The 27,921-nt window shown below is 41.3% G+C and overlaps 1 protein-coding gene across 1 annotated transcript in view; it reads right to left on the reverse strand.

Moving 5' to 3' along the window:
- The window catches only part of ACER3 (alkaline ceramidase 3), a gene marked incomplete at its 5' end in the record, with an annotated part of 41,464 nt that extends 15,971 nt beyond the window's left edge, over positions 1 to 25,493 (reverse strand). Inside the window, 5 exons of the mRNA XM_010001065.1 lie at positions 5,303 to 5,338; positions 6,472 to 6,553; positions 9,059 to 9,111; positions 14,005 to 14,057; positions 25,383 to 25,493. Of these exons, the coding sequence (XP_009999367.1) occupies positions 5,303 to 5,338; positions 6,472 to 6,553; positions 9,059 to 9,111; positions 14,005 to 14,057; positions 25,383 to 25,493 (335 nt within the window). The remainder of the gene's footprint in view (positions 1 to 5,302; positions 5,339 to 6,471; positions 6,554 to 9,058; positions 9,112 to 14,004; positions 14,058 to 25,382) is intronic.
- Positions 25,494 to 27,921: the final 2,428 nt, after the last annotated feature.

Consider the following 27,921-nt stretch of genomic DNA (forward strand, 5'->3'; position numbering starts at 1 on the left):
CTTTCCCTCTTACCCCAAGTCACTTTAATTGGTAAATTCAATACTTGTATTTTACTGCAGAAAATTCATTGCTCATATTTTATTATGCTGTGATCAGCAAACACATCCAGGCATTCCATTCTTTCCTCCCTCCCTCCTCTGGTGATCTGTGTGCAGCTTAGAACAAGAATAGCTGTTATTTGCCCATCAGTGCATGGTCTTCTAGAATGAATCATTTGTCACCCTCAAGCTCTGCCAGTTCTCTCTTCATCAACTCCTCTGTACTCAGTGATGCTTCTGAACTTTGTATCATCACAAATAGCACCAGTGCACAACTCTGTTTTTCCTGGTACAGCTTGTTAAATAAAAACAGACCCACTACTGATCCCAGGAACAAAAATCCAGACTGAGACTGCTTTCCATCACCTCCTTTAGTCATTTTCCACTAGTCATTCCCTCACTCTATTTGCAATTTTCACACTGATCTACTTCTTCACCTTGCTTATTTCTCATGGGACACCATAACCATCTTTCTGGAATGCCAATGCCATAGACATTTTTAAGATTACATTTCCTAATGTAGCAGAAACAGCTATTTAATCTGATTTTCTACTGACCTTTTAATTATTTGTTTGCTCAAAATTTGATTCAAACTCTTGCAGCAGATGACTATGCAAATAAAACAGGTTTTTAGATCTATTTCATTCTTGACTTAACTTGGCCCACTCCCTGATTGAGGTTTTTGATTGCTTCAAGTGTAGAGCCAGTAAATGGTATGAAGCCAGGTAACAAAGCAGGATGAAAAACAGTGCCTGTAGGTGACAACTTTCTAGCAAGAAGAAACACAGAATAATTTGGGTTGGAAGCGACCTTAAAGATCATCTAGTTCCAACCCCCCTCCATGGGCAAGGACACTTCCCACTAGATCAAGCTGCTCAGAGCCCCATTCAATCTGGCCTTGAACACTTCCAGGGATTGGATTTCCACAGCTTCCCTGGGCAACCTGTTCCAGTGTCTCATCACTCTCATAGTGGAGAATTTCCTCCTAATGTCTAATCTAAATCTCACCTCTGACAGCTTGAATCCATTGCCACCTGTCCCCTCATTACATGTTGTAAGACTTGAGTGTAAAAACCTAACTGCCACGGTAATTTCTTCTCCTTCCAGGTTTGTCTTATTTATGTGTCTATGGATGACACCAGCAGCAAATCCTCCCTTAGTCCTTTCCTCTATAAGGACAAATATACCTGTGGTAAACAGGGATGAGCAGCTGAACTTATTTGAAACTAATTCTGAGAAGAGTTTTAACCTGTTGAGCTCCCCAACCAAAATCACACCAGAGAGTAAATTTGTGTGCCAGATGGGAAAGAGGGGAGAGAGGCAAAGCTGTTTCACAATCACAAAATGGTTTGTCTTTGAAGGGACCTTAAAGATCATCTAGTTCCAACCCCCCTGCATGGGTAGGGACACCTCCCAGTAGAGCAGGTTGCTCCAAGCCCCATCCAACCTGGCCTTGAACACTTAACAGATCGTATTTTCTTTGACAATGATGCAGGCTTAAAAATAATGAGGAAACAGGAATGCAGGCTTATCTAGCACCATGGAAATTGGGTAATAGCACTGCTCTAGTTTCAGGGATTTTGACACAAACAAGACAATACATGCTTGTAAAAGCTACTGCTACCTTTCAGTTAATGGATGAGGTGGCAAAATCCACCAGATTAGTTGTGAGGCAGGTAAGTTTTTTCTTCTAATGATGTGTAGCCTCTAACTGACCCAAAATGTGCATCTCATCCCTCCATGATTAAAGCACTAAAACTCTTCAACACCTGCAATATGTGAAGGGAGAAAAAGAAGTTGGTCTCTGTTGCCACCGTGCCATGAATAACAAACTGAAATCCTCTTCATGCCTTGCTGGGGATTTATGAGCCTAAGTTGGGAAGGAAAATAGAAAGTAATTCACTGAAAAATAAGTCTTGGATTGTGGTTACTAAATATAATAGGATACTTTTCTATTCTTACTGCTCTCCTTTCAGGGGAAAAAGCCCACTGAAACAATGAGCAATAAAAAGTTGTAGTTATTCCTCTTTTTGCAAGGCTGAAAAATTATAATCACAGACAAATGAGGTTCAACAAGAGTAAGTGCAGAGTCCTGCACCTGGGAAGGAACAACACCACGCACCAGTACAGGATAGGAGCTGACATGCTAGAAAGCAGCTCTGCGGAGAAGGACCTTGGGGTCCTGGTGGACAACAAGTGATCCATGGGACAGCAATGTGCCCTTGTGGCCAAGAAGGCCAGTGGTATCCTGGGGTGTATTAAGAACAGTGTGGCCAGCAGGTCAAGGGTGGTTCTCCTTCACCTCTGCCCCAGTGACACCACATCTGGAGTATTGTGTCCAGTGCTGGGCTCCCTAGTTCAAGAGGGACAGGGATATGGTAGAAAGAGTCCAATGGAGTCTACAAGGGTGATGAAGGGACTGGAACATTCATCTGATGAGGAAAGGCTGAGAGACCTGTTTAGTCTGGAGAAAAGACTAAAAGGAGACCTTATTGATGTCTATAAATATCTGCAGGGTGGGTGTCAAGAAGGGGCCAGTGTCTGTTCAGTGGTGCCTGTGACAGGACAAGGGGAAATGGCACCAAGTGACAACACAGAAAGTTCCACCTCAACATGAGGAGAAACTTAATTCCTGTGAGGGTGACAGAGCCCTGGGCCAGGCTGCCCAGAGAGGCTGTGGAGTCTCCTTCTCTGGAGACTTTCAAGACCTGTCTGGATGTGTTTCTGTGTGACCTGCCCCAGTTGATCCTGCTGTAGCAGGGGGGTTGGACTCAATGATTTCCAGAGGTCCCTTCAAACCTCCCTGATTCTATGATTCTATGACAGACCTTGAGGAATCAAATGCTGCTTTATGTCCTGATGCTGCTTTCCAATACAGCTAAAGACCAAGACTATGTTTTAAACTACAATTGCACGAGCATATTTAACCTTACTTCAAGTCTGTGTGAACCATTCAGTTGGAAAATACTGAAATTATGTTGAGAGTCAAATGTTTTTTTGGTTCACTCCAAAATAAAGGACAAATATTAAGAAAATAAATAACCTTGCTTGGCTGTGCAGCCAGAGAAATGTTTCCTCTGGATTTGCAACACATTTGGCAAAGATTGTGAAAAAATGAGTGCAGTACTTGAACATTTGGAATTGGGCCAGAACTGTAGGTTCTCCATAAAACATACATTTGGAAATAATTGTTGTAAGAAGCCCAGCACTTTTATGAGCCGAAATCTTTTCTACATTGATTCATCATGTATAAATTATAACAGGGAATTCATATTCTAAACCTAAGATAAATCAGATGCAAGAAAATTAAGGTCTGGGGCAACAGTTTGAAGTTTTCTTATTTCCATCTTCCCTGACAAGTCCTAAGATCTGTTGTCCTTGTATCTGTGACAGGGGACAGCATCTACGCCAATGCATCAAACTGGAGTGAAGTGAAGCTGTGATGTATTTATTGCAATAAATGTAGGTTGAGTAGATAATTGATTAAAGAAACAGAAGTTCATTATCAGTAGTTAATTCTGCCTCTGTTGTTAACAAAACTACTGCAAGTCCCTTCATTCAAAACCCATTATAACCAGCTCAGTAAAAGCAACAGCAATTGCAGCTTTCACCCCAGTCAATTTCTTTCTGTTGGAAATATAAGCAAGGGGGGGAAAAGAAATTAATTTACATTCTAAAACAAAAAAATAATAAAAATCAAACCCTGCAGGTTTATCTTTTTATCTATAGGTAGAGGAAGAATTTAAGTTTCTAGGAGAGGTTATTTGGAGCAGCTGGGAATTTCTGTTATTCATCAGCACTTTAGTAAACAACCAACAGGAACCACAGATCATTTTTACAACTGCTGATGCAGTTGCAGGCATGTTTTGACACACGACAGTGCTACCAATTTCAGAAATTGAGCCTTTAAAGCCCTGGCCTGCAAAGAGCTCAGTGCATTTTGCTTGGTAATTTCTCAGCTGTTACCTCTAATCAAAAAATCATAAAAGTGAGAAAACTACTCATGGCAAACATAAACGAGCATGATTTCTAACCTCCTGTAAAGAGGCAAGTGGTACAAGTCCTATCCCCACAAGCAGTGGATGTGCATTAATATTCTTGGGCTGCTACAGAAGGAACCTGTGCCAAAGCTGCCATTAAGCCTCTAAAAGGGTAACAACCTGTATTTTACATAATCCTAGAAGACATTCTGTGTTTAAATTCAGCTTGCATTACATAAAAGTAAAATTGAGTAGATAAAAAACCCCAGGAAACTACTGTGTTAAGATGGAGAGGAGAACCTGATGCTAAGGCATCCAAGCCATGTTAGGATGTCAGGTCCTAGTTTCACAGCAGCTGCTAATGGAATGAAGTGGACAAGGATTAAGCCTTCCCTCTCACACACACCTTAGCCCCCAGCCAGGGTCACCTCCTAGGGTGAATTAAGAAGAGTGTGGCCAGTAGATCAAGGGAGGTTCTCCTCCCTGTCTATGCTGCCCTAGTGAGACCACATCTGGAGTACTGTGTCCAGTTCTGGGCTCCTCAGTTCAAGAGGGTCAGGGAACTACTGTATAGAGTCCAGTGGAGGCTACAAGGATGATTAAGGGACTGGAACATCTGTCTTAGGAATGGAAAGGCTGAGAGATCTGGGGCTGTTTTGTCTGGAGAAGACTGAGAGGGGACCTTATTAATGTCTACAAATATCAGAAGGGTGGGTGTCAAGAAAAAGGGGCCATTCTCTTTTCAGTCATGCCCTGTAATAGGACAAGGGGCAATGGACACAAACTGGAACACAGGAAGTTCCATCTCAATATGAAGAAAAAAACTTCTTTCCTGTGAGGGTGACAGAGCCCTGGGACAGGCTGCCCAGAGAGGTTGTGGAGTCTCCTTCTCTGGAGACTTTCAAGACCCATCTGGACACCTCCTGTGTGACCTGCCCTGGGTGTTCCTGCTGCAGCAGGGGTGTTAGACATGATGATCTCCAGAGGTCCCTTCCAACTCTTTCCATCCTGTGATTCTGTGATTCCATGGTTACACTTGCCACTGACAAAACACACGTAAAATATTAGTTCAAATGCTAAAACACACCACCCATTCAATCATTCCAGGTCCCCAAGTAAGAGGATGGCAACATGACAGGCAGCCACACCGATTAAAGAAAAAGCAAAAGGCAAGTTGTGCTTGCCTTCCATCTTCCTCCCAGTTATAAAATCCTGTAAAACATTCCACTAAACCAGCATTGTTTAAAAAACAAGATCAGCTTCTCCAACAGAGCAAGACTTACCTGATGGAACACAGGCTCTTTCAAATTTAAGTAAACCTGGAAAGATGAAAAAAAAAAGAGAAATAAATTGCAACACAGAACAATCATAACATTATTCATCTAAATATTGCCAAGACTTTTTTCTGTTAGAATCAAGACACGAGTGCCTATCCATGCACCACTGAAGTTGACTAAACATTTGAAGTTTCCTCTGGCAAAACCTGAGGTTTTAACTATGGGATTACTTTAAATTAAGAAGCACATATAGAGACATTACCATCTAAACCATCTTCATTTAATAAGAGTTGTAACACTTGCAAAAAAACAATTAAGTACAGAAATTACCAAACACATGCTTGAGATGCACTGCAAGAAGAATATGTTCTCTACCTTGATCTGCTGTTATTCATGTTTTTGACAATGCTTTAACATTTCAATTCTTTTTACCACAAGCAAGTAGTTTTTCCTATTGTTAACACATTTAATTTAATTTCTGTTTTTGAAGATAGAGGGGCTCTAGATCTTAGGCATGTCATTCCTCAAGTGTAAAAAAATGCAGAAGGCACAAAGGAGAACACACAGAAGGCAGAAGATGACCTATAATACTTATTTTTTTAAAAAGTGTTTATCTATAAAACTAATGAAGATTATTCCATCTGTCAGTACAAAACTCATGTAATTCATTAAGGGAATACACTGAGAAAGGGAATCAAGTTAGCCACGACACAGTTGAAATGCTTCTCATTTATTTTTTTTTACCAGCAAAGTTCCTTTCTTATTCTGGCTTCAGTTTTAAAATACCAGGCAAAATCCCAGCCTGTGTATCACAGTTCACTTTTTGCAGTCTGTTGAACAGGATCATTCTCATCTCTGTAGATGAATTACAGTGAGGGAAGATGAGGAATGCAGCTTCTCCAAGGTCTCATAACAAGTCAACAGAGACTGTTTTTCTCACATTCCTATTCTAGCAGCTGGATGACTGCTCTTCCTCTTAATTTATTCCCTAGAGTGCTTTAGATAGAAATCTTGTAGGTTTCTCTGGGCATCACATACTTTTCCCAATAAAAGAATCATTTGTCCTTCTTGACTGGGAGTAAGAGGGATTCAGTACTGTCTCTATAACCTGGCCCCACTGGCAGGAAAACTGTCAAACTACAGGTGAAAATACCATATTAGAAGATGTTACTTACTATGCTGACTATGAAGCTGTACGTTATCAACAAGAAAAGCAGTGGGTAATTGACTGTATTCTTGTACTTGAAACATTCATACCTGGAAGAGAACATAAAGGAGAGTGATAATCTTCATCACTTACCATAGAATGGGTGCATTTTTCAAGGTACACGATGACAAAATTTGTGAGAAAATTGATCCAAATGAGCCTTAGGCCCCTCAAAAAGTTGTAGCTCCTCCACTAAATATATGTCATTTTAATTTTAAAAGACACACTTTTACCAATAAATGTTTTTTTAAAAAAATCTAGAGCAAAAAGAACCCAAATAAGTCCATGCATATACAAAAAATAACCCAATCAGTGCAAAGAGTTTAGGAAGCAGAAGCATTTTCAGAAGGTGTTTAAGGGGTAATAATGGATTGCAAATTAGAAATGAATTTACAATGCAATACAGCTGCCAAAACCCATTACATCTGTGAGCTAAAGGCAGGGGACTGCCTTACAAAACCATGAATTCCAAAGATCTGTTAAGATGCAGATTATTTATGGCTTTACTACAGTCACAGGGCAGTGAATTTGCTAGACTGGGTACTGGTAGAAGTGAAAACTCAAACCATTTAATAGCTTCTAGTATGTAAACCAGCTAATTAAAATTAGTTTCACAATCTCTACGCTAGACTTTGGTCACAGCTGTGATGGAATTACACACACAAATCTTAAGCTGTATCTCCATCAGGAAGAAGCTCCAAAAAAACCCAACAAAAATGAACTTTGAGAAGCACAAAATCATTAAGGCTGGAAGAAGCTGTTTATGTAACTCCCAGTTACAATTCCCTGGATTGTTTATAAACTTTGGAAAGAGATACCATTATGGACGAATAAAAGGAACCAAAGAAAACACATGTAGAAATATCTGGGGAAATGTGTTACAGTGCAAAATGGTTTGGCAAAGTAATTACACAGCTTCAGAGTCAGTAGGCCTGAAGGATGTATAAGGAAATCACAGAATCATGATATGGTGAAGGTTGGAAGGGGCCTTAAAGACCATGAGGTTCCAACCTCCCTGCTATGAGCAGGGACACCTCCCACCAGCCCAGGCTGCACAAGCCTCATCCAACCTGCCCTTCAACACCTCCAGGGAGGGGGCAGCCACAACTTCCCTGGGCAACCTGTTCCAGTGCCTTCCTGCCCTCACAGTGAAGAATTTCTTCCTAATATCTAACCTAAATCTCCCCTCTCTCAGTTTAAAACCATCACCCTTTGTCTTATCACTGCCCTCTCTGGTGAAAAGCCCCTCCCCAGCTTTTCTGGAGCCCCTTTAGGCACTGGAAGGTGCTCTAAGGTCTTCCCAGAGAATTCTGTGCAGATCCACCCCACCACCTACCTTCAAGAAAACCAAACCCATTTTTAAAGGTCTCCTAAATGAAACATTAGCTCATTCTTCAGAACATTTTAATTATTACCAAACATACACACACAGAATCTTATTAGACCTCGAAATGCAGAAACAGACTTGAGTGCTTTTGAAGATAATAGAGTCACCATTGAACAAAACAAGCATCATTATCTTTTCAAACAGATTTTTATAGCTACTTTCTCATTCTTTCCCCCAATCACATTCAAATCAGATGAAATAAATGCAAAGGCAATTTCAAGGAGATAGGGAGCTACAATAAAAATACTTCTACTAACAGAGGCATTATGATTCTGGTCCTGGATTTGCACAAATCATATTAATGAATGAATCCCAAACTGATGGTAATTTCCACAGATGTGGATTCATTCCTATAGCATCTCATCTCCTTTGCAAGCCACCAATAATCTGCACTAAAGATCTTCCCATTTTGAAAGGCTGAATATTTGCTACGTTTAAAAGCAAACAGACAAATGATTTTTTAATGCAACAAGTCGATTTATCCTGTGGATTTTCCAAGTGACAGATGATGTTAAATCCAGCAACAGGCAAGAAAAAGCCAAATTACAGGATCTTTACATTTGCCAAATGCTATGTTGCTCCTGAAATGAAATGGGAAAAAACATCCTGGCATGGCATTAAGCTGTCATGCATGTTCCAGGACACTCTACAAAATATGCACTCAACTCTTCATAAATTTTTATTTTTTTTTTCTTTAATTTTCCAGAGGATTGGAAAGCAGCTTTAGCAAGAAATCTGAAATTTGCATTTGGAGTCATAGAAATACAGCTCATCATAGAAATACAGCTCAAATAAATTCCAGTGTTGACAATTTTGTAGGTGTTACTGAAGTCGATTTCATTCTGTCTGCTGTTTATATACCAAGTAACACTGAGTGAGCTCTGGTTGTATATGACACAAAGTCTTTAACAGGAGGGGTTTGAGGGCTTTTTTCCTGCTAAATAAACACTGGTAAAATTTCTCTAAATTAGCAAAAAACAGGATCAAAGTCAGCCTGGTGCTCCAATGGCCAAGTCATAGAGTTGCTCTGCTAGAAAACATTTCTCTCCTGAGATCAGAAGTTTCAGTGCCAGCCTCACTACACACTAGATTGGGCTTTGCAGATTCTCCATTTCAACAGTTAATATTTCATAAATATTCAGTAAAAAAACATTGAACAAATACTTACAGGCAGTAGACAAACACACAACAACTGTATATCATTGGCAGTTCATCCAACAGCTACAAAAAGCAGAGACATCAAAACATGAAAACTCCTTTTAACTCCCACACTGATGCAACTTAATTAAGCAGAGATTAGTCTTAAGAAAACAGGAGTTCTGAAATCATTTGGATATTCACCTTCTTGACTGTACTTCAATATGCAGCAGGGTCAAGTCTTATTCAACAACTCAAAGCTTGCTGCATTAATAAGCTTATTACTCTGAATCTTTTGAATATTAGGTTCCAGAAAAAGCCCATGGCTTCAAAACTCACACCATTTTCACTGTTCATCCCTCTTGAAACACCTACAAGCATTAGTTTCGTGAAGTCAGATTGAGTAAAACCACCTTATTGACAACCTGCTCAATATAGCCAGTAGCATTTTCTTACTTCTGTACAAACTCCACAAAGGAACTATAATAATTTTTTTCCATAGCATAAAATAGAACTTTAGCCCATTAAGAAGCACCTTGTGATTTGCTTGCATGTTTGCTTCCTAATTTGGGAAATTTCTGACACTACTTTAATTCAGAGAAAGGGTTTTTTGATGGTTAGCTTGTTGTGGGGTTTTTGTTGTTCCCCCACCCCCAATTATGACTGCAATATAATGTTTTATTGCCTTAAATAATCTATCTATATATGTTTATATATAAAAATATATTAAATTGTATAAATATATTAATAATAATAATATTTGGGGAGAAGACTGCCATGTTACAGCTAAAACAGTTATTTCTTGAGGAACTTGCCATATTAAGGGAGATGGAAATAAAACAGTAAGCACAGATGGGGTTATTTCTCAAGAACAGGTAAGTTCAAAATTGCCCTTTATGTAACATTAGAGGGGGAAAAAAATCATAGCACCATTTTCTTCTAAAACTTTTCTCATCAAAGAACATGAACAAATTTCTGCTCATAAATGTTAAACTTACCTCCTCTTCTGAGGCCTGAAAATCATAAAAAGGCAAGAGCACACAAATGGACCCATGAGGATGGATGCCTCTAATTTCTAGTATGTTAAGCAAAAGTTAATAGTTGGGCTTTTTAGAATTGTGAGACCAGGTTTGAGTCTTTCTCAAGAAAAACAAGAACTGGATGCAAACAAGGTTTTGATCTTTTTACATAATCAGTCTGAAAGCTGTTGATGGCCACTCCTGTATGTACAGAAATTGCCTTTCTATTAGTGGTCCAGGGTACTTAACAACTTCACATCCACATTTTTCTGGATAATGAGACACATGAAGAGCAGTAGCAGCTCACTCAAACACTTGTGTAAATTCAATCATTTAATCACAAAATGCCAGGTTGGAAGTGACCTCAAGGACCATCTGGTCCAACCTTTCCAGGTACTACTCCAGTTGATAGGAGGTGGCTCAGCAGCCTGTTAAGCTGAGACTTCAAATTGCCCAATGTGAAGGAATCCACCACTTCCCTTGGGAGACTATTCGCTCCAGTGTTGGGACTGTCCTCATGGGGAAATCCTGCCTGATTTTGCTTAGTTTGGGAGAATTTTTCTAACTGCACAGGCAAAAAATTTCTTTTCATTTTGAGATTTCCTGTTGTGGAAATTTGAAAAAAAGTGATCTAGTTCTTTACAGGAGAGAGATGTATTATCCTAGGTCTGAACTATTACCTCTTTATGGTTTTGGTCATAGAAACTTCAGGAAATGTTTCACAATCCTGCTAAACAGATCTTGTTGCCACTGAAAGGACAGGTCTTGCTGCTTCAGCCACACTCTCCCTTGCTTCTCTGCTTGTCTGACCCATGGTGAGTCAGCTCCAACAGCTGATCCAGCACAAAACTAACCTTCAAAAAAAGGTTTGAAACCCTAAATATAGAGTCAGGGACCATAATGGGTTGCACACAGAAAGTATGGGGAACACAGATGGTAGCAAGTATGGTAGGTGGCACTTTGCCATCACATGAGTTTATCTTTGCTGGAAACCTTAAGAGAGGAAAAAATAGAAGCAATGGCTGAATTTAACTTGATACTAAGAGTTATTATTTATGAGTTCAGGGATATGCTTTACCAAGTCTGACAGGAATTAGCTGCAGGGTTAATTCATGCAGCTTGAAGAGTGTGAGTTATTTAAAGCCTCATAAAAGAAAAAGAGAAGGAAAAAAAAGAACAAATAAAATACAGCATTTTTTATTTATGTATTTATTTTTAATTTGTACAGCTGATTAGAGTTTAAAGTTCATAGGCTGGCAGCATCTCAGGCACAGAACAACAACAGCAAAGAGCCTCTCAAAAATATCCTAGTTAGAATTTGCTTGCAGAAGACAATGGCTTCTGTATCCAAAGGAATTAATACTTCCAGGAATACTGTCAACAGCATGTCTGAACATGTCTGAGAAATGAAGAAACATGGATAGAAAGAAGCACAGTGAGCTGATTTCACTGGATTTTGGAACGCACAGTCAAGCAGATTCCCACAAAAATAAGAGAAAAAGAAATCACTTCAGAAGTATTCTAATTAACCAATCTGAGTTAGCCATTTACAGTGTTAAGATTGTGAAACATATGTTAAAAAAATTCTCTTTGAACAGTTAGCAATGCTGACTTAATCACAACAAGAGAGAAAGTGAACAGAAAAAGATTATTTACTGGTTGACATGTTTCCTCTCTGGTGATTTGTGAGCTGGCAATCAGAGCAATTATGGGTCACTTGCAGATTTCACTTGGCTGCCAGAATATTAAGTGTCCTTTCTCTGCCTCACACCAAGACTTTTACACCAGTTGTAAAGATGAGGCAAAACATCTCTGCTCTCTTCTCATCTGCTTCTGCCCACTCTTTACTTGCCATGGTTTGTAGGTCCCTCAGTTCCTCTGGTGCAACACCAGAACTAGATGGTTAGTAGCATCAAAGTGACTTGGATTAAAATAGCCCCTACACACCAAAAAACCCCACAACCCAGCCCAAAACCCCACATGAGAATGTTTTTACATCACTGTAAGAAAGAGGATTTGAAACACTGGCAGGGTTAGGAATAAGCAGCTGAGGGAGACAGAAGAAAAAGTGAAGATTCTCACCACTGAAGAGAATACAGGCAAATCACACACTGATTTGGGAGAGAGTGGTGAAATCAATATGAAAAACATCTTTTTATATCAAGAAAAGCACCAAATAGTCTTACATGGTGGCAACAGTATGCTCCATGGAGGCTGACAGTCTCCAGCAGATGCCAGAGATATGAAACAAAGCAAAATGGAGGCAAAAATCACTACAGATCATAAATTCAGTTCAAATTTAAGACACCTAACCTGTGATGTACACACACGCAGTGTGTCAGGTCCTGTTATGATCAGTAGGAATCCAGCCACAGCTTGGGTGCCTAATGCCATCTGAGATGCTCTGTCATCTCCAATGCACCCACTCAAGACCAACAGATGTAACAGGGTGCTCTAAGAGACATGCACCTTTGTGGAATGGCAGCTGGAGGCCAGACAAAACACAAGGTCTAAACTGACACTGAACACCTATATTTAGATAAACTAATATTATAATAGAATCATAGAATGGTTTTGTTGAAAGGGACCTTAAAGAGCATCTAGATCCAACCTCTCTGCATGGGCAGGGACACCACTAGACCAGGTTCCTCCAAGCCCCATCCAACCCGGCCTTGAACACTTCCAGGGAGGGGGCTTCCACAAGTTCCCTGAGCAACCTGGGCCAGTGTCTCACCACCCTCACAGGAAAGAATTTCATCCTAATGTCTAACCTAAATCTCCCCTCTTCAAGATTAAAAACATTACCCCTTGTACTCTCCCTACAAGCCCTTGTAAAAAGTCTCTCCCCAGCTTTCCTGGAGCCCCTTCAGGCACTGGCAGGCTGCTGTGGAGTCTCCCTGGAGCCTTCTCTTCTCCAGGCTGAACACCTCCAACTCCCTCAGCCTGTCTCTAGACTAGAGCTGCTCCAGCCCTCAGATCATTGTTGTGGCCCTTCTTTGGACTTGCTCCAACAGCCCCATGTCCTTCTTATGTTGTGGGCTCTAGAATTGGACACAGTGCTCCAGGTGGAGTCTCATGAGAGCTGAGTAAAGGAAGAAAATCCCCTCCCTGGCCCTGCTGGCCACTCTTCTTTTGATGCAGCCCAGGACAGGGTTGGTTTCTGGACTGCAAGCACATGTTGCCACCTCCAATGGAGCATGGAGAACCGTTCAGCCCAGCTAACTGGCTCTCTAAACTCCACTGACTTTACTATTATCTCCATGTGGGAGCACAGACTTCCAGAACACACTTTTAAATGTAAGTTTCTTATTTCTGAACTGAACCCCACTTCACCCTGACTTGGATTGAAAGATTAATTTCCTTAATCTTCTCAGATCTGTGACAGGAAAAGACTCCTTGTGTCCCTTTAGAAATGAGAAATCCCAGGATCAAATCCTGACAGCCCAGTGATTTATTACAGAATGTTCTCTATTTGAAAACAAGAGTGAGAGACACTTAACTCTTGCTACTGAGAAAATACTGACTTCAGCATTAATGCTACAGGTACCTCTAGATAAACAGAGAACATAAAAGAAAACATAAAGATGAAAAAAGGACACAATAAATAACAATAACTCTAGTCTGTGCTACTTGGTATCAAGCAAAAGCTGTAGGAATTTTAAAATAACAATTTGAGTAAAAAGATTTCCCAAAGAATAAGGTGTCTTCAACCAACATAAATAATTGATTATGGCTTTTATTTTAGATGCAACTATATATTCCTGTATATCTATCCATGGAAATTATCTCATGAAACAAGACCTGCACTATTCCTTTGCTGAGAGCAGGAGTCATGTACAATGATAATTCAGGTAGATTAATTCTTGTTATATGAGTTTCATCTAGTCAAGAAATGGCAAGATGACAATCAAGTGAGATACACACAACAAATGATTCATAGTGACTCATCAATACTCACCTGCATTTCATACTTCAGAGTCATGTGAAAGCACCAGGATCCCAATCCCACAGCTGAAACCAAATCAAAACTATGGTTAGCACAAACGTTTACATGTAAAGCTTTGAGATACATTAACTTACATGAATGAACTTTACAGGGAAAAAAAAAATAAAACAGGGTATCCATTTCAGGGACAAACCACAGTTTTCCACAGCCTTCTACTTTCCCTTTTAGTCACCAGTGATGTGCTTGACTTTATGCTTTTTGGGGGGTAGGTGTCCACTTTTCCTCCTCTCAATACTGTCTCCTGTGAACTGGTGTAATATCAGTTAGGGTAAGAGTGGAGGGAACTAAGACTGACTAGAACATTATAATTCTATTTTATCTTATTTTTTTCATTTTAAGTACATTAAGATTTATCTCTTTTCATCCTTCTGTAACACAAAGATTACTTCAGCTACTAGAACTCTTGAAAGCCTGTGATATTTCTGCTTATTGTCCAGTTCTGAAAGCAAATTTTCCAAGGAGGTTTTTGTCAGCTCAAGGAGCAGCAATGAATTGCTACTAGAGCTTAGAAATAGAAACTCAGGGTAAGCAAACAAAACCGACACAGTATGGATATGTTTGTGAAAGGATATCGCCATTTATGAGCCTTCTTGGAAGCTCATCTTTCTATGTCATGATTTTTATTTCAAATACTTTATTTTCCTTTTTCCTACTTTATTTTACTTTTTACTTTTATTTCCAGTACTTGAAGGGGACCTACAGGAAAGCTGGGGAGGGGCTTTTTACAAGGATGTGTAGTGATAGAATGAGAGGTAATGGTTTTAAGCTGGAAAAGGGGAGATTTAGGTTAGACATCAGGAACAAATTCTTTACTGTCAGGGTGGTGAGACACTGGCCCAGATTTCCCAAAGAAGCTGTGGATGCCTCATCCCTGGCAGTGTGGAAGGGCAGTGTGGATGGGGCTTGGAGCAACCTGGTCTAGTGGGAGGTGTCCATGAAGGGGGTTGGAACGAGATAATCTTCAAGGTCTTTTCCAACTCAAATCATTTTATGATTCTGTGATTTTTAAACTATGAATTTACTTCCAAAGCTAATATATGAGGTAGGTACTTTGCCTATACACAGCTTTTTCAGTTAGACAAGGACAATGTTTCTTGGAAATCAGATTTAGAGCAAAGCTGGTAAAGTATTTAATGTATCATTCATTACTTTGAATTGCTATCACTTGAACAATTTCATTAAGCACCAGCTCATTTTTATTTTGCCAGAACAAGTACATGGATGCCATTTCTTGTCTTCCTTCAAGAAATTATGTTTTACCTCTGCCTCTAGTTTCAGAGAAAGCCCAGTAATTTGCATTCAAGCCTTGATCACTGGGTAGTGCTGCTGTGCTTTGCTGCAAGGGTGTAACATTTTCTACACACAAAAAGGATTCCCAAGACAGCTGATAGATGTGTCTGGAGATGTTTCTTTCAATGCTATTAGACTAGAATTGAGATGATTACACATACTCAATGAAATGAAATACCTAAGCACATAACTGTAAGATAGGACTGTAATACACCTACATTTTAAGTGTATTGCCACGTACCCTAATGTCATTAATTCTCTGGGAAAATTAAGCACAGCTGTCTCCCAGAACATAAACAACCATATGCACTTCTCTAAGCTCTGATTAAACTGTCTTGCTTCTGAAGAATCTTTCCAAACTATCAGCAACAACTGTTTTCCACCATCATTGAGATTTTAATGATAAAGTCTCACAGCCATTAGTCTATGAATACAGAATATACTACAACCACTGTTCATTCTGAAGGGAAAAAAAAAACCCATGAGGATCATAATTACAACAACACCATCCACTATCCTGCCTGTCCCAAGGATTTCAGAACCTTCATTAAACAAACTCTTCCAATTGATAACAAGTGTAATTTTCAAACACAGGCAAAATCTTTCTATACAAAATTTGAACTGATTGTAAATGAACAAAATATGTTGTATGGGGTTTTTTTTGTTTTATTTTGGGGTGGGCTTTTTTTTTGTGGTTGGTTTGGTTTTTTTGTTAATATTACTGAGGTTAATAAACCTCAACAATCAACTACTGAACTCCTCACCTTCCTCCTGCAGGTTATTTCTAGATTATTTTCCCTTTCCAGTCTTTGCAAAAATCAAGACTGCAATAGATATAAGTGTTTCAGGTCATTAATCCCATGACTACAATTAATGCCTAAAATAAAATAAAACATCTTCTTGCTTCTGTGTAATGATTCCAGCTGGAGTTGCTTTGAGAGGTCATGGCAGTCTGGTGAGGCTCCCACTGATTGGAAAAAAGGGAACATAGCCACTATTTTTTAAAAGGGGAAAAGAGGAAGACCCAGGGAACTACAGGCTGGTCAGCCTCACCTCTGTGCCTGGCAAGGCCATGGAGCAGATCCTCCTGCTAAGCCTGGAAAGTCTGCTAAGGCACATAAAAAATAAAGAGGTGACTGGTGACAGCCAACATGGCTTCACTAAGGGAAAATCATGCCTGAGCAGTCTGGTGGCCTTCTACAACACGGCTACAGAGATGGTGGCAGAGCAACTGATGTCATCTACCTGGATTTGTGCAAGACATTTGACACTGTCCCACATGACATCCTGGACTCCAAACTAACAAGACATAGACTTGACAGATGGACCACTTGGTGGATAAGAGATTGGCTGGATGGCCACACCCAGAGAGTGGTGTCCCTCAGGGGTCAGTATTGAGACCAGTGCTGTTTAACAGCTTTGTTGGAGACATGGACAGTGAGACTGAGTGTATCCTCAGCAAGTCTGCTGATGATATCAAGCTGTGTGGTGTGGTTGACACCCAAGAGGGAAGGGATGCCATCCAGAGAGACCTTGACAGGCTGGAGAGGTGGGCCAGTGCCAACCTCATGAAGCTCAACAAGGACAAGAGCAGGGTCCTGCCCCTGGGTCAGCACAACCCCAGGCACCAATCCAGGCTTGGGGGAGAGTGGCTGGAGAGCAGCCCTGAGGAGAAGGACTTGGGGTGGGAGGAGATGAGAAGCTGGACATGAGCCCCCAGTGAGGGCTGGAGCCCAGAGGGGTAATTGTGTCCTGGGCTGCATCAAAAGAAGTGTGGCCTGCAGGGCCAGGGAGGGGATTCTGCCCCTCTGCTCTGGTGAGACCCCACCTGGAGTGCTGTGTCCAGCTCTGGAGCCCTCAGCACAAGAAAGATAGCGACCTGTTGGAAAGGGTCCAGAGAAGAGTTACAAAGATGATCAAAGGGCTGGAGCAGCTCTGTTATGAAGACAGGCTGAGAGAGTTTGGGCTGCTCAGCCTGGAGAAGAGAAGGCTCCAGGGAGACCTTAGAGCACCTTCCAGTGCCTGAAGGGGCTCCAGGAAAGCTGGGGAGGGGCTTTTCACCAGAGAAGACAGTGATAGGACAAGGGGTGATGGTTTGAAACTGGAAGAGGGGAGATTTAGGTTAGATATTAGGAAGAAATTCTTCACTGTGAGGGTGCTGAGGAACTGGAATGGGTTGCCCAGGGAGGTTGTTGATGCCCCATCCCTGGAGGTTTTTAAGGCAAGGCTGGATGAGGTTTTGTGCAACCTGATCTAGTGGTGGGATTCTCTGCTCATGGCAGGGGGGTTGGAACTGGATGATTTTTATGGTCCCTTCCAACCTTAATGATCCTATGATTATGAAATTTTACTATGTGAGGAAGAACAATGTTTTAGCTATACTGCATAGCAATAAAATAGTTATCTGGAACAAAAGTTTACAGGGACTCATCATGTGGTCCTTCCTAAAATAAAAACCTCTGCTGGAAATGGCTGCAGGACTGCTTGCTGCAACCTTGGCAGAGCTCATGAACAGGGTCAAGTCTGTTTTGTATTTAAGGGCATTCAGCAACAAACCAAAGCTGCTAGATGGCTAGAGAATGTATGACTGGATTATTCATCAGGTGACACTCTCTAGACTGCACAGACAACATTTTCTCAAACACTGTTTTGGTAACTATGTACAACAGCATATTTTTGAAGAGACAGTTTAAATGAAGACTAAAGGATAAAAGTAGATTTTTATGCATCCCACTTAGATCTGTGTATTGCAAAAGGATAATTTTAAATGTTGAATTTTACATCATAGAGGGATAAGTTCAAAAAGTTTTACATCTAGATACTGAATGAGCTAGAACCAAGTTTCCAGTCTGCTACCTTTGGCATATGGTGCATCTTAACTCAGAACTGTGCAAAAAGCTTATAGGGTGGAGAGCTGGGCAGAGAGAAACCTTCTGAGATTCAGCAAGGGCAAGTGTAGGGTACTGCACCTAGGGAGGAGTAACCCCATGTACCAGTACAGGCTGGGGGCTGACTTCTTGAAGAGCTGCTCTGGGGAAAAAAACCTGAGTCCTGGTGGGCAACAGGATCACCATGAGCCAGCAATGTGCCCTTGTGGCCAAGAAGGCCAATGGCATCCCATGGTGCATCAAGAAAAGTGTGGCCAGCAGGTCAAGGGAGGATATCCTGTCCCTCCACTCTGCCCTGGTGAGGCCTCACCTGGAGTATTGTGTCCAGTTCTGGGCTCCCCAGTTCGAGAGGGACAGGGAATTACTGGAGAGAGTCCAATGGAAGCTATGAAGATGATGAGGGGACTAGAACGTTTCTCTTATGAGTAAAGGCTGAGGGACTTGGGTCTTTTTAGTCTGGAGAAGAAAAGACTGAGGGGATCTTATAAATACTTAAAAGGCTGGGTGTCAGGAGAATGGGGCCAGTCTTTTTTCAATGGTACCCAGTGACAAGACAAGAGGTAACATGCACAAACTCGAAAGTAGGAAGATCTGCATAAAAGTCAGGAAGAACTTCTTTACTGTGTGGGTGGCAGAGCAGTGGGACAGGCTTCCCAGAGAGGTTGTGGAGTGTCTGTCTCTAGAGACATTAAAAACCAGGCTGGATGCCATCCCATGCAACCTGCTGTGGGTAAGCCCCCCTAGGGGAGTTGGACTAGATTATCTCCAGAGGTCCCTTCCAACCCCTAACACTCTGTGATTCTGTAAATCTGTTCAAAAAGGAGGAATAAGGATATTGCATTATGAGATGATGATGAACTGAACTGCAGCTGAAGAATCTGTCACATTCTGCTCCACTGGCATCACTATGTAACTGCTAAACTTCAGCAGAAAGGAAACACCCAGCACATGCTCCAGGTGCAAATGCCTTTGCTTAGGCATCTATACATGAACTAGGTGTGAAAGCCTGCACCAAGAGAATGGCATTATAAAGAGTAACTCATCTGGCCAAATGTAAGGTGGTATTTTTGGCTGAGTCAAATGATTTACTGGGCTTAAATGACTGATAGGAGACAGACCCCTCTGCACACGTAGACACACATGTTTAGACATTTTCAATCTGGAGCTAATTCCACCTATGGTTTCTTAAAATAATACAGCTGGTAATGGCTTTAAACTGAAAGAGGACAGACGTAGGTTAGACATGTGGAAGAAATTATTTCCTGTGAGGGTGGTGAGACACTGGTCCAGGTTGCCCAGAGAAGCTGTGGCTGCCCCAGCCTTGGGAGTGTTCAAGGCCAGGTTGGATGGGGCTTGGAGCAACCTGGGCTGGTGGCCCTTCCAACCCCTAACACTCTGTGATTCTGTAAATCTGTTCAAAAAGGAGGAATAAGGATATTGCATTATGAGATGATGATGAACTGAACTGCAGCTGAAGAATCTGTCACACTCTGCTCCACTGGCATCACTATGTAACTGCTAAACTTCAGCAGAAAGGAAACACCCAGCACATGCTCCAGGTGCAAATGCCTTTGCTTAGGCATCTATACATGAACTAGGTGTGAAAGCCTGCACCAAGAGAATGGCATTATAAAGAGTAACTCATCTGGCCAAATGTAAGGTGGTATTTTTGGCTGAGTCAAATGATTTACTGGGCTTAAATGACTGATAGGAGACAGACCCCTCTGCACACGTAGACACACATGTTTAGACATTTTCAATCTGGAGCTAATTCCACCTATGGTTTCTTAAAATAATACAGCTGGTAATGGCTTTAAACTGAAAGAGGACAGACGTAGGTTAGACATGTGGAAGAAATTATTTCCTGTGAGGGTGGTGAGACACTGGTCCAGGTTGCCCAGAGAAGCTGTGGCTGCCCCAGCCTTGGAAGTGTTCAAGGCCAGGTTGGATGGGGCTTGGAGCAACCTGGGCTGGTGGGAGGTGTCCCTGCTCATGCAGGGGGGTTGGAACTACTCTATCTTTAAGGTCCTTCCCAACCCAAACTATTTTGTTATTCCATGAACTAAAGATGAACAGCAACATACTGCATAATAAACTGTCAAAGAATAAAACAAGATGACAAACAGAATGAAATGAACATTTTTTAATTGAATTATTTTGCTCTGTGATGGTTTCCCTCCACAGCTTAAGAGACAGGAGAGCCCTCGGTTACTCCAAGGGTGCAGCTCTACAAGCAAAGTCGAGCATGGCTGGGACTGTTCCTAGACATGATAATGCAACTGTCTGGGCTAATGAAGTGTTAGAACAGCCTAGGGATGAACCTGGCCTGTTCCAACTAGCACTTTCCTTGAGCAGCTTCCCAGCACAGCCCAGCAGCTTTAAGAGCCCAGGGCTCTTGTCCAGCAGGGAATATGTTTGTACATGAGGTAAGAATAAGGGAGTTAACTTTGACTTAAAGAATTCTAGGAACTAGTTTTACAGATACAGTTTCACTGGCAACAAAGTTTACTAAGTTATTTACAAGTTCCTCTAGCTATGTTGAACACAGAAAACTTTTTCCATCCTTTTTTCCCTCCACTTTGGCACAACTTGAATGACTCAGACCTACTAAATAGGTTAAAGAAATACAAACCAGAACAATCCTTCCAAATTTCAAGTAAAACATCTAATAAAGTACATAACTCTGTTGACTCAGCTTTTTCTTACCTTCTTGGATCCAAAACACTCTCCTCTTAAAAAATATATTAATATCTACGTATAGATATTTATAAATACAAATAAACACATATAATTTAAAAAACAGGACCCTTCTAGAATATGAACTATTTGGAAACCACAGTTCTCCAAAAAGTCTGAGGAAATGAGATATGGTAGAACCTGCTACAATACTACAGCACCAGGAACCACCCAAAACCAACTGCTCGTTCTTCAAGATAGTGGCAGTCTGATGATTTGTTTCACCTTCTTCATGAGATGCAACATCCTAAAGTAATTGCTTAAGATTATTCATTGTAATTTATAGATTAAATCGTTCTCTAAAGCTTAAAAATCCCATCCAGTTCCTATTGAGTTCATGGACAACATGCTCTTTGAGCTAAAAGGCAGTGGAAATAAAGGCTGAGAACAGTGTGCTGTATCTCAAAGAACCTGCTGAGAAGTCTAACTCAGTCTCAGCACCATTATGAAGGAATTTACTTAAACAATTATTTAAAAATCCCCCTTCTTGTCCTGCCAGCTTTGGATCTTAGCACGTGTGTGAAATGAACAGTACTTCCCTAATTTGAAATGCTTTTGGTTCAACGAGGAAATAAATGTCAACAGCAGAAACTGTGGGGTATAAAAGCACTGAACATGGTGTGGTAAAACACAAAGGAACTGACAATCAGCTTAATGCTTGGAATCATTAGAAAGAAACAGCTCATTTGGATAAAAATAATGTCTAGAAACAACACTTCTTATGTTCTTAAATGCTAAGAGATTCAATTTTTATGTCCACTTTGACAGCTGCCTTAACATCTTGTAAAATCTCAGTAATGATTCAAACTTACTTAAACCTAATGAAAGTGCCCTTCTTCCCACCTCTATCTCCACAGCAGAAATGCTGAAGAATTTCTACTTTAACAAAACAATCCTCAGATACTAGTAGCTAGTTAGGAGCTCTGCTATGTGGTCTTTAATGAAGTGTGGTGCCTGAAGTGAAATCAGAAGTTAGTGTTAAATTTACTGTCCCTTTACAGATTCAGTCTATACTTGTTTGTTACAAACTAAGTAAGTGGAGTGGAATCTATTAACAATTACTGTAAGGGCAAGAACTCTCTCTGGTTCTTTCTTATATTCTCTACCTCCATTTCAGTATGTTTCTCATTCAGTCACATGCACAGAAAGAAAGCCAAGGCTCCTGGCACATTTCAACTATGTTTAAAATTCTGTTTATCTTCTCACTTGCTGCTTGTATTCTTTAGTTGAACTAACATTAAGAGGTTTGTGATTCCAAACCACCCTGTTCCTGGTTTTCACTGAGAAACTATAGGGACCTCCAGAGTCCATAGAGTGCAACCCCCCTGCCAGAGCAGGACCACCACAGAATCTAGGGCAGGTCACTCAGAAACACATCCAGGCAGGTCTTGAAAGTGTCCAGAGAAGGAGACTCCACAAACTCTCTGGGCAGCCTGTCCCCAGTGCTCTGTCACCCTCATGTTGACGTGGAACTTCCTGTACTCTAGTTTGCATCCATTGCCCCTCATCCTATCGCAGGGCACAACTGAAAAGAGATTGGCTCCTTTTTCTTGACACCCACCCTTCAGTTATTTATAGACATTAATAAGGTCCCCTGTTAGTCTTCTCTTCTCCAGACTAAAAACAGCCCAGATGTCTCAGCCTTTCTTCGTATGACAGATGTTCAAGTTCCTTAATCATCCTTGTAGCCTCCGTTGGACTCTTTTCAGCATATCCCTGTCCCTCTTGAACTGGGGAGCCCAGAACTGGATACAATATTCCAAGTGTGGTCTCACTAGGACAGAGTAAAAGCAGAGCAGAAACTCCCTTGACCTGCTGGCCATACTCTTCTTAATACACCCCAGGATACCACTGGCCTTCTTGGCCACAAGGGCACATTGCTGTCCCATGGATCACCTGCTGTCCACCAGGACCCTAAAGTCATTCTCCACAGAGCTGCTTTCTAGCAGGTAAACCCTTACTCTAACCTGGTGCATGGTATTGTTCCTCCCCAGGTGCAGGACTCTGCACTTATTCTTGTTGAACCTCATGAGGTTCCCCTTTGCCCAGCTCTCCAGTCTAGATCTCCTGAATGGCTGCAGAGCCCTCTGGTGGCTCAGCCAATCCTCCCAGTCTTGTATTGTCAGCAAACTTGCTGAGGATACACTCCATCCCCTCATCCAGTGTTACAAATACTGAAGCACAGATGAAACAGAAATGTTTTGGAAAGTGACCTTTCATGTTAGGTTCCAACATATGAGATTAAAATCAAGTCATGCAAGCGTTTATCACTTCACACAGGAGACAAAGGCACCTGAGTCACAAATGAGCCAGGCCCAGCTGGAACTCAGGACTGCCCTCCAGCACTGCTGGCAAATACACTGGCTGAGCTCCCCTCCATGAATACCAACAACAGCATAAAACTGAAGCCCGTAGTATTTATGATGGCCAAAGACAGACTTTTTTATTTTTAAAAAACATTTCAAGCATTAAACAGTGCATGAGAAAAGCCCACTCAGGGCAGTTTTAGCCTGGCTTCCTGACAATTCTGGACAGCTAATGCCACACTTTGCCAGACAGAAGCAGACACAACTTACAATGAAGACAGTCTCAAACATACAGTTGTACCTTTTTTTGTTTGTTTGTTTGTTTTGTTTGGGTTTTGTTTTGTTTTGTTAAGTTTAGAAGGAATGGCACTGTAGGATACTTTGATTCAAGAACATGCCAAGAGTCATCTTCAGGAAACAACCACGCATTGTTATTTTCCCTGTCTTTTTAAAAGGAAGTTCTGGCCTTCAAGAATTCCTCCTGCCAAGCTATTTTATACTGACATAAAAATGATTAATTACTCCATGCCATAAAGAGCCTACAGATGGCTAATTGGAAAGTGTTCAGACAACATCCAAAGCTGAACATCGTTGCTGCTTGTCTTTCACACCTATCAACAAAGCTGCAGTAACTCAAAAACCATGAAGTTTGTAGGAGATGGTGCCTTCTCCTAAAATCTACATGTCTCACAAAGCAGTGAGGAAACACCCCCTGAGTAAGCACAAAATGGCTGCCTATAAACTGTACGGGGACTTTGTCAGTCTCCCCTCTCCTCTCTGCCACAAACTGCAGACTGGACTCCATGGTGGAAACAGAGAATCCTCTGGGAGGAATCCACTGGAAACATTGTTGTGAAGTGCTGCCCAGAGACTGCTGCCAACCCTGCATTGTAGCCCTGGGAAGAGGGTGAAGCCCAATCCAGCGCAGGGAAATACGTTGTAACAACTTATAAAAAGGACTGCAGCAGCCAGCCTGGTGCTGGCTCTTTTGAAGTGCAGGGGAGGTGCTGCCAGGCAGTGTACAGAGAGATCTCCTTGCTCTCTGGACAGACTAAGGGAGATAGGGTCAGTCAGCCTAAAGGAGCGAACTGCTGCTGTTCCCTGGGAGTGCTGAAGAAGTCCTACCAGTTCCTGTGAGCTCCTGGTGAACGCTGCCTGCCTGTGAGTAGGACCAGCGGCTGTCCTCCTGGATTGCAGACCATGCAAAGGACTCTGCTGTCACTGCTCTTCCTGCCCTCACAGCATGGTTAAACCTGTCCACCAGTGAGGCAGCATAGACTTCTGGAGATCAACTAGTCGAACCTCCTGCTAGAGCAGGATTCCCTAGAGCAGATCCCACAGGAACATGTCCAGGTGGCTTTGGAATGTTTCCAGGGAAGGAGACTCCACAACCTCCCTGGGCAGCCTGTCCCAGGGCTCTGTCACCCTCACAGTCAAGAAGTATTTTCTCACATTCAGGTGAAACCTCCTGTGCACCAGTTTGTGCCCATTGCTCCCTGTCCTGTCACTGGACACCACTGAGAAGAGTCTGGCCCCATCCTCCTGACACCCTCCGGAGGTATTTATAAGTGTTAATGAGATCCCCCCTGAAGTTGATTTATGCATGAATGTCCCATTGTTCTTCCACCCTTGCAAAACACTCAGATAACATGGCAGTCAGGCCATGGGGGTGATATATGAAAAACAGGAAGGAAAACAAATTCAAGTTCATGAAAAGAATGCTTTTCCGGTTCCTTCAAGGTCTTGACCATTTCTATACAAATGTCACAAAAATATTAATACAGTGGGAAACTGTTTGAAAATTTGACACACAAGACATCTTCTGTAATCATCATTAAAGGATACAGTAAGCTAAGATGCACCAGGCAGGATTTGAAGCCAGAAAAGGATCACTTTAAAATCTAATAAAATTATTTAGTGAATTCTAACTTCACATTCTTCCAACAAATACCAGTGTACTGTAAACATTAACAAGTACAACAAATGGAGGTTTATGTTTCACACACATAATATTTGGATTTAACTACTTGGTTTATTAATATTTGGATATTGTTCACTGCACATCTGAGCTCTCTTTATAATGAAAGAGCAAATTAAGTTTTACACTTACCTGTAAGACACAAATATGCTGCTAAATATCGTTTTTCAAGGCCATCTTTATAGGTCTGAATCACACCATAGATGGGAGGTAGAATGAAAATCAGGTTACTCACTGTGTTCCCTGCAGGAGAGAAACCAAAAACAGAGATTTAGAATTGGGTACTTTAAATAAATAAAGCTGCACTCGTTTGTTAAAGACAGGTTCACCAGTTTTCATCTAGAGAGCTACACCTTTTTCAGAAGCTGTCTTCACACATAACACAAATTAGATTTTGGTAAAACACAATTACCTACTTGAAGGCTAGAAATACATTAACTCTTGTTTTTGTTTTTTTTTCCTCCCACACACATATATACTAATAAAATACTAACTTAAGCAAAAAGTTTGGCTCATATGGTGCTTACTTTCTTGGCAGAAGGGAGGAAAAATAAGGTTACCTTGATTGCACAGCTCATGAATTAAAACATGATTCCTTAAGGAGATAAAAGTCCCAAATAGAGCAAGCCTGGTATTTTAGAAGAGCTGTTTGTTTGTTTTTTTCTTTTCTTAAAGTTATTATTGGAACAAGCTCCCCAGGGAAGTAGTCACAGCACCAAGCCTGCCTGAGTTCAAGAAGTTCTGAACGATGCTCTCAGGCACGTGATGTGATCCTTGGGGTGCCCTACACAGGAACAGGAGTTGGACTTCATGATCCTGATGGGTCCTTCCAACTATGAACTTTGTCCTCCACACTTGCTTCAGATACTTTAAGGTCACCGAATGACTGGTTCCCAAATGCAACCAGTTCCATCTTTACTATCAGGGTGCTGGTTGCTGATCACACACATAACAAGTTGGATGGGAAGCTGCACCACAGATCACAAGATAACACCAAGCACTGGCAGAGCGTAAGATAAGGAACAGCAACAAGTCAGAAGTCACTACTGATCACCATGACAGGCAACTGTCAAAGCTCATCAAGAACCTTAACTTCAGCAAGATACCACTGTTTTCCATCCCCCCTGCTGAAGCTGGGATGCAACACACAGAAACGACATGTGTTGTAGAGATCAGAGAAAGCCAGAACAAGCCATGAGCCCAGCTCTGATACCAGGGCATGACTTTTCCAGCACTGGGGAAGATGAAGAAACCTTTATTTTTTTAAGTCTACCAGTCTGATTTAGATTATTTTTTTTCAAACTGTTCTGTCCTATGCAAAGGTACAATGAAAGTAAGCAGAAGGCAATGGCACATTTCTCAGCAGAAGTGATGGAGACTCAGCTTTTTAGCCTAACCACAAATCATCATTTAGAGAATAAACATTATGTGATGGGCATAAAATGGCATGCAATGCCAAGCAAATTCATTCAAGAAGGCAGAATGTTGCTTACAGAAATTCAACTGCATACTTCCACATGTCATCCGCTGAATATATATAAATTTGCAACACTAATTTCCAATTATCTCAATGAAAAGGACAATGCTTGAGTCTAGGAAGAGGCCAAAAAAACCCCTCCTGTTTCTGCCTTTTTTAGCAGAAAACCTCAGAAGAGTTCCACTTTCTAAAATAAAGAACAAGAGTGAGCAGGCCATGTCTGAGCCTCTTCCCTCATGCAAGCACCTATTCTTCAGGAGTCCTATTTATCAAAGAATCACAGAATGGTTTGGGTTTGAAGAGACCTGAAAGATCATCTAGTTCCAACCCTGCTGCATGGGCAGGGACACCTCCCACTAGATCAGGTTGCTCAGAGCCCCATCCAACCTGCCCTTGAACACTTCCAGGGAGGGGGCATTCAAAACTTCTCCAGGCAACTCTAGGCCTGGTCTCACCACTCTCACACTAAAGAATCCCCTCACACTAAAGAACTACGCAAGATCCATCCCAAAGTAAAGTGAAAACTGCCAAACTATGATCGTACAACCCCAAAATATTACAGCGCCTCTGGGAACAAAAATCCATAAAGGTTTGCAGAAACTTCAAACCCAAAATGGGAAAAAAAGGTTCTTTCAGAATACATGAAGCAGAAGTACACCTAGTTAACCTTAACAAGTTGGCTCTTCTAAATTCTCAGTTTGAGATAGTCATCTTGACCAGATAGGACTCACCATTTTTACCAGACCTTCTTCACTTTGCTATTGACTTAACATCATCTCCCATACAATCATAAATTTTATCAAGCTATAACAAGCTAAACAGAGATGTGCCAGAGATCTTACTCTTCTTGTCAGCTCTGTAATAAGTTCTTTCATGTAAAAGAAGCCCAGAGGAAATCAAAACACGTTCATGTTTATATTGATATAAAAGGCCTTTTTCATGCCTAAACTCTTTGGGGAATCATTAACCTTTTACCACATTCCCACAGTGTTGCAGTGGGCAATGATTCACTTTCAATGGAGACTGGGCTTGGAAAAAATCCATTCAAAATCAGTACTGTGGTACACTGCCCATTACCACATCCTCCCACAAATCATGCAAAGATGACACCCAGCCTGAAAAAGTAAAGGCTACATCATCTGCATAGTGAATCTTCTGCTTTCTAAAGCACCTCTCAACTACGTCCATTTTCAA

Source organism: Chaetura pelagica, unplaced genomic scaffold, assembly GCF_000747805.2.
Source record: "Chaetura pelagica isolate M959 unplaced genomic scaffold, ChaPel_1.0 scaffold56, whole genome shotgun sequence".
Lineage (NCBI taxonomy): Eukaryota > Metazoa > Chordata > Aves > Apodiformes > Apodidae > Chaetura > Chaetura pelagica.